The sequence below is a fragment of the Micromys minutus genome, assembly GCF_963924665.1.
Source record: "Micromys minutus genome assembly, chromosome: 28".
Classification (NCBI taxonomy): Eukaryota; Metazoa; Chordata; class Mammalia; order Rodentia; family Muridae; genus Micromys; species Micromys minutus.
In genome coordinates this window covers 23,642,962-23,653,326 of record NC_137963.1, presented here as the reverse complement: position 1 = coordinate 23,653,326, position 10,365 = coordinate 23,642,962, and the positions used below count along the sequence as shown (strand labels likewise).

The following is a 10,365-nucleotide window of genomic DNA, read 5'->3' as shown; positions in this document are numbered from 1 at the left end:
CATTTTTCTGCCTAGAGCCTGTTTCTCCAACAGGCAGATTTGGTATGAATTAAAGAGAAAACAAGTAAGTGTGAAACCCATGGTATAATGATCAGAACAGACACATGAAACTGGTATCAGGTCAGTAATGTAGCTTCATTGATATCATGCCTAATGGCAAGAGTTCTATCCCCAAACCTCATGGGTTTAAAGGGATAGAACAAACTATTACAATCTGTTCAGGTGTTCCGTGGCATTTGCGAGGGCACAAATTCCTACAAAATAAATCAATAAAGATAAGAAATCTGGGACCAGACACCAGGGAAGTGAAAGTTTCCAGGGTCCAATGGGGATAAAGTACCCAAAATTGTGCAGCAAAGGGGAGATAGAGCCTGTTGAGACCACCTCCAGTAGATAGGCATGGCCCCCAGTCGACGTAATGAGATACCCACCCATTTCAAAATTTTTAACCCAGAAATGTTCAGGGACCAAAAAATGGCCAAGAGAATGATGGAAGGGCCATCTGGGGACCACCCCACCTGGGGATCCATCCTATCTACAGACACTAAATTTAGACACCGTTGCTGTTACCAAGAGGAGCTTGCTGACAGGAACGTGGTGTGCCTGTTCTTTGGGAGGTTCTGTCAGCAACTGACCATTGCAGATGTGGATACTTGGAACCAACCATCAGACTGAGATTGGGGACCGTGGTAGGGGTGCTGGTGGAAGGACTGGAGGAACAGAGGAGGATTGAAACCTCATAGGAAGAACAATGTCCACTAGCCAGACCACGTAGTGCTCCCAGGGACTAGACCACCAACCAAGGAGTGTACAGGTCAGGATCCATGGCTCCGGATACTTAGGTAGCAGAGGATGGTCTTGTCTGACATCAATGGGAGGGGAGGTCCTTGGTCATGTTTAGGTTTGGGACCCTCAGCGTAGAGGGATACTGTAGTGGTGGGGTGGGAGGGGGTGGTTGGGTGAGGGAGCACCCTCATTAAAACAAAGAGGACAGGCGAGAGGGTAGATATGGGATGAGAAGTTTGTGGAGAAGTAACAGGAAGTAGGATATCAGTTAAAATGTAAACAAATGAAATGGTTAATTAAAACAAGAAAAAGAAATCTGGGACCACATAATTAAAATCTAAGTAAAATATTTCTAAAGATACCCTGTATCTTTAGGGAAAAAAAAGAGAAACTGGGAACTGGGTTGATCATCAGTAACCAATTATTTAATCAAGTACTCTTACACAATAAATCCTCTGTAAAAATCAAAGGGATGGGTTTCAGAGAACTTGTAAGTGGGTAAACACATGGAGCATGGCTCACACAAAGTTCACCAAAGTCCCAAGGTGCCTCCCTCACACCCTTCCTCTACACTTCTGTCTCAAATTTCTGGATTACACCTTTTTTATGAATAAGTAAGTTTAAGAAAACTAACTTTCAGTGTCTGTAAGGCATTGATTCTAAAACACCAAGCTGATACCACAATCTGTTTGGATCACTTATGTAGAAATTGCATATAACCTATAAACATCCTCACATAAACATAAAATTACTCCTAAGTTACTTGTATGCTTAACACAGTGTAGATGCTATAGATGTTGTCACACTATATTGCTTAGGGAACAGTGACAAGACAGAAGTCTGTACACATTTAGGACCTATGCAATCTTTTAAATTAAAATTTATTTATTTTATGTATATGAGTATTTTGCCTGCATGTATGTAGATGCACCCTCCGCATGCCTCGTGCTCATAGGGCACAGAAGGCACTGTCTTTCCAGAAGCTGGAATTGTGGGTGGTTAGGAGCCACCATGGGCACTCTTACCCACTGAACCACCTCTACAGTCCAGGACCTATTTGGTTATAAAATGTCCCCAAGGTCTCCTGTGTTGACCTCCTAGTATCTAGCTGATAGGGTTACTGAGATGTGTTTGGCCAATGAGAGTGCTACCCTCATCAATATATTAGTGAGTTCTTAGCTGAATGGCCTATTTTTAAAACAAAGCCTAATTTGGAAACAATATGTCACCATGGCATGCCTTTGAGAAGTCTCTGAATCTCTCGTTCCTTCTCTCTGTGTGTCTCTTTCTGTGTGTGTCTCTCTCTGCCTGCTTCTGTGTCTCTGTCTCTCTGTGTCTGTCTGTCTGCCAATCTTCCTGCTTGCCTGTCTGTCTGTCTGTCTGTCCGTCTCAGCTACCATAAAGTGAGTATCTGTGTTCTGCTATTTGCTTCAGACCATGATGTTCAGCCTCACCTCAGGCCAGAAGTAATTGGGCCCAGAGCAAACCTTCGAAACAATGATCCCTAATATATTTTTCCACTTTTAAATTGATTTTCACCTTTATTTTGTCATACAATGGGAAGCCATTTACTATATCAAGTATGCACAGAAAAAAAAATCTATCAAAATATCAGCAGCTTCATCAGAAATTATAGAACACTTTTATATCTACCTTTGTCCTTTCCTGGATGTTGCAATATTTGTCAATAACATATATTATCTCTATAGTAAAGGAAAACATTAAAAGAAAAAAATGCTATTTACTGAGTTAGATAAATTAGGTCTTGGAGACATTGTCCTTAATATTCTAAAAATTGTTATCTGTGAGAAGATTTCAATGTTTAACTTTAAATTACTTGTGGGATTATAGGATCTCTTAGAAGAAAACAAAGTTGTTTTTAAATTGGCTGCTAGAGGCACCGTTAGGTCCCCTGGAAATACTTAGTGCCCAGAGGTTAAAGAGTGGAGAGGTGGCAGGTTGACATATTTGGCCCAGTCCCCGACACATGCATACATACACACATACACACACATACCACACCACACCATACCTTGCTGCCATCTGGGCTCTAGGTTACTCGTGTCAGGATTCTACCACCTAATCATAGCTCAGAGACATTGCTCTAGTTCCAGCTGTATGACTAGGAACAGTCACGGGTTTTCACACTTGTTTTTGTGCCTCGGTGTGCAGCCACACGCTAGTATTTCAGGTGTAAAGAGCATCTTAGTGATACACTAGAGAAAGTGAACGTAGGACAAAATGTATATGCTCATTTCTATGGTGTCTTCCTTGAGTGAAGGTTGTAGTAGAATTATGTAATCTATTAGATGTAGATAACATGAGAACCCAACATTAATACTTACATGAGGTAGATTAGAATGGAGGTGTAAACAGTTATTTTCAGAAAGTAAAGATCATAAAAGAAATCAGAATCCTGAATAATTTATTTTATTTAAAATGTTTGTTAATTAAATTAAAAAATTCCTGAAGAAAATATGTCGTTACTTGTGAATATAATTTTAAATTGGTTTCTGCTTACATTAGAATACAAAAGGAAAAAAGCCTAGGAATTAAACATATTATATGCTGTTCACGCTCTTTGGCCAAGATCTTTCAGCTGGAATGTAAATCTTTATGATAATCCAATGGTTTAGGCACTATTATCCTATCTTTGTGTTGCTTGGGTTAAGTGCTATGCAGGGTTTGAAGATTTAGCAGCATCTCTGAATAAAGTCTCCCGTCTCCAAAATAACTCTTCTAGAGCGACACAGTACTCTGTACAAAATACCTTATCAACAAAAAAACGGGAGATATGAATACTATCCCATGTTAGTGAGGTTACTATGGATACCACAGAAGAAGGCTGGCTCAGCTGCACCCTAGCAGTAATTGGAGGAACTGCTTGTTCTAATCAATCCTACAAGTAGGCCCCTGCACAGAGGAAGAGTCTATAAGGTAAGACAATCAATCTCTGTCTGTATTCTCAGCAATGAAAGAATGTACTCTGTATCCATTTGTCTAGACTGGTAGTGAGAAATTTAGAAAAGAAGAAAGAAGAAAGGAAAGGAAGGAAGGAAGAAAGAAAGAAAGAAAGAAAGAAAGAAAGAAAGAAAGAAAGAAAGAAAGAACAAAGAAAGAAACAAAGAAAGAAAGAAAGGAAGGAAGGAAGGAAGGAAGGAAGGAAGGAAGGAAGAAACAAAGAAAGAAAGAAGAAAGAAGGAAGAAAGAAAAAAAGAAAGAAAGAAGAAAGAAAGAAAAAAAGAAAGAAAGAAAGAAAGAAAGAAGAAAGAAACAAAGAAACAAAGAAAGGAAGGAAGGAAGAAACAAAGAAAGAAAGGAAGAAAATCTTCCTCTCCTATGCTTTTTGCATTACCTCCTCATGGACCTCCTGGGAATTCATCTGTTTAGACAAACATCTTTCATGTCAAGAACAAAGACACTCTCAACAACTGGCAAAACTTTAATAAAGAAGAATACAAAATGTCCCTGTTAGTGCAGAGTATGTTCTGAAGAAACCTTCCAGGGTGAATGAGTGCTAAACTGCTCAAATGATTCCTTAGGCTGCATCAGTCAGGATCTACCTAAACAATAACCCTTTACAAAGGATGCACTGGTCTTTTCTGTTGGTCAAAGGGGGAAGGGACATGGGGAGCCCTGCACATGCTTCATGACCCACATTTTGTTTCTTCCTTTGCTGATACACAATAATAAGCACCAATCTCAGACCAAGCCAATGGACACACATCAATACAGTGTGAAGGAGCAAGAACCAAAGTGTTATCTACCACAGAAAGAGCAAACACTGCCATGGGTGTCCCCCCTCCCCCCACTCCTTCCTACCCACAAGACTCTCCTCCTTTTCTCCTGTGTTTGACACTGCTGGATGGTTACAGTTTGACAAAACTCATCTTTAACATCTCAATGACTTTCTTCCTAGATCTAAATTACCAAAAGTTTACATCAAGAAAGGATTCTGTGGGCCATCACTCTTTGATATCTAGTTAGATAGCTGATAGAAATCTGTTGGGGTTTTCTTTAACCTATTTGTTTCACATATTATAATAAATTTTCAGGCATTAATTTAGAATTCTGTAAATTAATTAAAAATGAATGACATAATTTTTAACATATGGTTTAATGTCCCCTCTATTTGTTATCTACAAATTGAGTTTATTAGAATTTTATTGTCTTTGATATGACAGATTTAGGTAAAGGTCTGTTTTAGTTTAATAAACTATAAATGTTTTCATATGAATATACGGTATTAGCATATAGATTGCTTTTTAAAAGCATAAATACCTACCATAAACATGCTGAACCCTGTGTCTATTTTAAAGCAAAAAAATAAAAGAACACCAGCAATAGAACTTATTGTGAATGCTAGTGTGTATGGCACAGTTTCTGGTTTCAGACTTTCTCCTTTTAAGAGAGGTAGGAATGAACCCGGTTATTGCATGAGCTAAAGCCCACCTTGAAGTTGCACACTATAGCATATCCATTGTCTTTCCTTACATTTTACTTCTATCAGTGCTTTTGGAGCAACTGATGAAGGTCACCAGAGAGAAAAACCACTCGTGGAAGAGAAGTTCCTGGGTTCCATCGCAGTATAATGACATTGCAGAAATGGGAAGATGGTGGTGAGGAATCAAGACAGGCTTTGTGTGTACTGGGTGGTTTTTAAGGTGTGTGTGTGTTTACTGATTTCCATTTCTCTGCTTCATCCTCTATCTGCAAAAAGAGCCTACCTTGCCTGGATTCATTTTTAAACAGGGAAATGATGCCACGGTCCCTTCACTGCTATGTCATCCACAGCCCCACTGCCATTCTACATGGTTTCTGCCCACACGCTTTCTTTAAACTGTAAGTACTCATTCTTTAGTCTCCCTTTCGTTTTCTCTTTCTCCAGCGTCAGAAATTCAGCCTTAACCTGTTCCCTTGTGATAGTCAGCCCTTGTAGCCAGTGTAGCTAGACAGCAAAGTAAAGTGCAAGTATTTTCTGATGTGCTAAGATACAGTTGCCACCATTTCTGTTTTACCTTTGCCAGAACTACTGCCCAGTGATATTCTCTATGCGAAAAGAACTGAGTTAGAAAGGAAATGGAGAGAAAACATTTTCCCTGTTCTGTTCCACATAAGCAGATGAGAGTGCTCTGGCCTACAACCATCCGAGCAGTAAGCCCTTAAAGCTCTCTAGATACGAAGGAGCCAAGGAAATGTGTGATATGGGATAAGGATATAGTCAGAAGAGGAAAAAATTTCATTTTAGCACAACCTCAAAAACAGAAGCTATGATGGGGATGACAAGCCACAGTGTACAGTCCTTTATATAAGTAGTCTATCATCATGTTTAGACACCTTAAACAGTGAATATAGGGAAAATGAAGCAAGGTTGGGTCTTTAAGGTTGTAGGTCTTCAATTTTAAGAGGAAAAAGTAGAACAGAAAGATAAGCCAAGTGGAAATGAAAGAAAATGGGAGGACTAAACCACTTAAGTGTGTGTTGATTGGCAGATGAAAACCAAGGCTAGAAGAGTCCAGGCATGTGGTTAGTAGAAGCAAGTCAGAAGGAAAGGGTAATCATATCATTGTCCTTGATGATATTACTACCAATAACTATGAAATGATTACAGGAGGAGGCTATGATGTAGGTGTCGGAGTTTTCATCCTTGTCACGCGACTAAAAGTAAAGTAAGTAATGCTTGCTGTCAAGTTTGACACAGAAAGAAGAAACTTGCTCCTGATGGTCTGTTCTCTCAAGTGTTGTTGGAGTCTGTGAGACATGTGTCTACAGCCTGACTTAATGAGTTAAGCATTCAATCAGCTTGTGACAGTATGATTGGGTTACAAAAAAGGGTTCGGAAATCAGCCATCAGTATTGTCATTTAACAAAGGCTTCACAGCCCAAGCAAAACTACTGTAGAATATCTTGGAAAGCTACTTAAAGCACCAAATATAAAAACTGAAATTAAAATATATATCATCTGGTAAAACAAAATGTAAGTCTGAGAGACAAATGGAAGAGAAAGAATAGAGAGTTTAGGGAAACCAGGAAGTTGTAAAAAGAAGAAATGTAGTTCTTGGTGGTTTCAGTTAAGGAGAGTAGATTCCAGGCTGAACAAAACAGCTTATAGTAGTATCCAAGTATCCCCAGTGCTTGGAAGTTCCTGAGAACCAAATCCATGGTTCCCAGACACTTTAGCATTTAGATGCCCCATGAAAAATTCTCCTGTTATAACTTTAATCTCCTTACTCTAAAATAAGAAAAAAATTTTGAGACAGGGTCTCATTATATAACCCTGCCTGGTCTGGAAATTGCTTTGTAGTCCAGACTAGCTTCAAACTTACAGAGTCTTATGTTTCTGTCTATGCTTCAGCCTTGGCCAAGCAAGTGCTGAGATTAAATGTGTGCACCACCACATTCAGACCATGTGAAAATTTTCATTAAATCAACTTTTCAGCATATTGTAAATAAATATAATTTATTAAATATAAACATAAATTGTTGTTTTAGTATGTAATTTATTATATTATATATTCATCTAATAGTGACATATTGAACTACCTACTATATCCTCTAGTAGATTCCATCTAATTTAATTCACAAAACATTATTGCTCCATTTACTGCTCTAACACTAGCCTAGTAATAAAAAATACCTATATGCGCACGCTTGAAAGACGTTTGACCTGAGGTCATCTTCAATTAGAGACCTGCCATTTTCTAACACAATTCCAGTTCTCTGCTGCCGTTTGATGCTAAGCAATATATCCTGTCTCTGCATGTCTTTCATAATTAGTAAACATAACCCTGTCATTGCTGATTTTAGGAACTTTCCTAAGAACCAAAGATGATACTAGATGTGAAAGTTATTCTTTGACTCTCTATCAAGAAGCTAAGTTTCCATGAGTCACAGCCTTGCATGAAATCTGTGGGTAAGTTGAGCAGGTGAAGATGGGAAATTACTCTGCGGTGATGGAATTCTTCCTCATGGGACTTTCCCAGTATCCAGAACTCCAGCTTTTCCTATTTGTGCTCTGCCTCATCATGTACTTGATAGTTCTCCTAGGAAACAGTCTTCTAATTTTCATTAGTATCCTGGATTCTCGACTCCATACCCCCATGTACTTTTTCCTTGGGAATCTCTCTTTTTTGGACATCTGTTACACATCCTCATCCATTCCTCAGATGCTTATCATGTTTATGGCAGAGAAAAAATCCATCTCCTTCCTTGGTTGTGCTCTGCAAATGGTTATCTCCCTTGGTTTGGGCTCTACAGAGTGTGTCCTCCTGGCTGTCATGGCCTATGATAGGTATGTAGCCATTTGCAATCCTTTGAGGTATGCTGTAATCATGAACAAGGTATTATATGTTCACATGGCTATGTGGTCCTGGGCCATAGGCTTTCTTAACTCTATAGTGCAAACAGTCTGCACAATGGTGTTACCTTTCTGTGGTAGTCATGTCATTGAACACCTTACCTGTGAGATCCTGGCTCTTCTAAAACTTGTATGCTCAGATATCACCATGAATGTGCTTATCATGACAGTGGCCAGTATTGTATTGTTGATAATTCCTCTGCTGTTAATTTTTGTGTCCTATATTTTTATCCTTTCTTCCATCCTGAGAATTAATTCTGCTGAAGGGAGAAAAAAAGCCTTTTCTACCTGTTCAGCCCACCTAACTGTGGTCATCTTATTCTATGGTTCAGCCCTTTTTATGTATATGAAGCCCAAGTCGAAGTATACCAAAGCATCTGACGAAATCATTGTACTGTCTTATGGAGTTGTGACTCCAATGTTGAATCCCATCATCTACAGCTTGAGGAATAAGGAGGTAAAAGAAGCCGTGAAGAAAATTTTGAGCAAACATTTGTATTTTCAGAAAATCTGAAAGGCCTTGGGGCCTGTGAAACTCAGCCTGGGTTCAACGAACATGCTGGAAGACCAAGGAAGAAGCCAGCATTCTCTTCGAGACACACTGTGTAAACCTTCTGAGTAGTGCAGTGTCCGCAGACTTCCTGGCCATGTACAGTTCTTCTCATCTGTCCCTTAGGGTAAACTTCCGTCAAGTCAATCTTTCTCATTCCTTCTGTCTCCCTTCTCAGCTCTACTTCTTTTTTCCTCCTGTGTATCCTCCTCTTCTCTCCAACATTTTTTTCTTGTGTCTCCATTCATCAACTGGCTTTTTTTCTTTCTAATCTCTTTTTCATTCATTTTTAATTCAGCACCCATCAATTCCTAGAATCCCCTCTAAGAGTAAAGGAAAGCATCCTTTCTGTTTACCATGGGATAGCTCTAGCCTGGAGTCTGTGCAGTGCCTGGGAAAGCTAACCTCACCTCCTAGAAATTTCAGTAAGCAGTGAGCACACACTTAGCTGATTAAGTGACACTCTCTAACCTGGCAACCTACATTCTAAGTCAGCAAGGTCAGGTGAGCCACATTCAGTCCCCAATGCTGCTGCAGTTTGAGGAAAGCAGCAGTCTCTCTAGGCTTGGTGAAGAAGAACGATCTGAGGCCCAGTCTTTGCCAGAATCCAGAAAAGGTTCAGAGAAAGGCAAGTGGGAAGTTCAAGGAGAAGAGAGCATGCCTGCTGCTGCCGTGTTAACATCTTGTTCTAGCTGTGGCTAAAGCAAAATTTGCAAATATTCTTTTGGTTATAATTCAATAAGCAACCTTTCTACAATGCTCCCCCAACCTTCAGCTGAGTTCTTGCTGCTTAAAATTATATATCCCTAACTAAATATTTCCTTGCCAATTCCCTATTCCTATGTTTCCCCATTCTAATTTTTGAGGAAAAGGTTGAAAGATTTAACTGAGTTCCAAGTATCCAGGGGCCATGTTTTTACCATATGCATTTATCCATTCTGTGTGCATGTACATGCCACGGTGCAAGTGCAGAGGTCAGGTGAAAACTTGTATGAGTCAGTTCTCTCTATCTAGCTTTTAGGGATCAAACACAGGTTCTCAGGCTTGATAGAAAGAACATTTACCTGCTGATCCATCTCACCATACCTCCTTTCTTTTAATAACTAAAGTATAATCTCCTGATCTCCATTCACACATGCACACAAATAGTCTACTCACCTCCCAATATCTGCTGAGGGCTGTTCATTTTTGGCCACATCACCATCTTCCATATGAGTGTGCATTTTAAAATATTAAAATCCAGGCTACAAATACCTTGAGTTATGTGTTGTGTTTAATAATTACATCTAGCTATACACTTATAATTTGTGCTCAATACAAAGCCAAACAAGGAAATCCATAGTCTGCCCTTGTTATGAATATTGGAGTTGCCATCATAACACTGATAAAGCTAGCATTGACATGGCTCCTTCTAACCAAAGAAAGAACCATGATTAGAATCAACCCAAAGCACTTTTAACATCCCTACTTGAGTCTCTCTAAAACACTACATCACAGCAATACTGATAAAACACCACTGTGGTTTAGTTCCCAGCTGCCTGGAAACATCTTTTCCAACATTTCTTATTGCCCAATCATCCCACAGTATTCAACTTCTCCCCTGCTCCTTTCTTAGCCAGGATAATCTTTTCATGCAAAATAAGCTCTCTTGCTGAGGCAAGGAATTTAGAGA

The 10,365-nt window shown here is 39.3% G+C and overlaps 1 protein-coding gene across 1 annotated transcript; it reads left to right on the top strand.

Annotated features, from left to right (window-relative positions):
• Window positions 1-7,718: 7,718 nt before the first annotated feature.
• Window positions 7,719-8,657, top strand: OR13D1 (olfactory receptor family 13 subfamily D member 1; the record flags this gene model as incomplete). The annotated part of the gene is made up of 1 exon (XM_080940187.1): window positions 7,719-8,657. One exon carries the CDS (start codon window positions 7,719-7,721, stop codon window positions 8,655-8,657), a length of 939 nt encoding a protein of 312 aa, XP_080796313.1.
• Window positions 8,658-10,365: the final 1,708 nt, after the last annotated feature.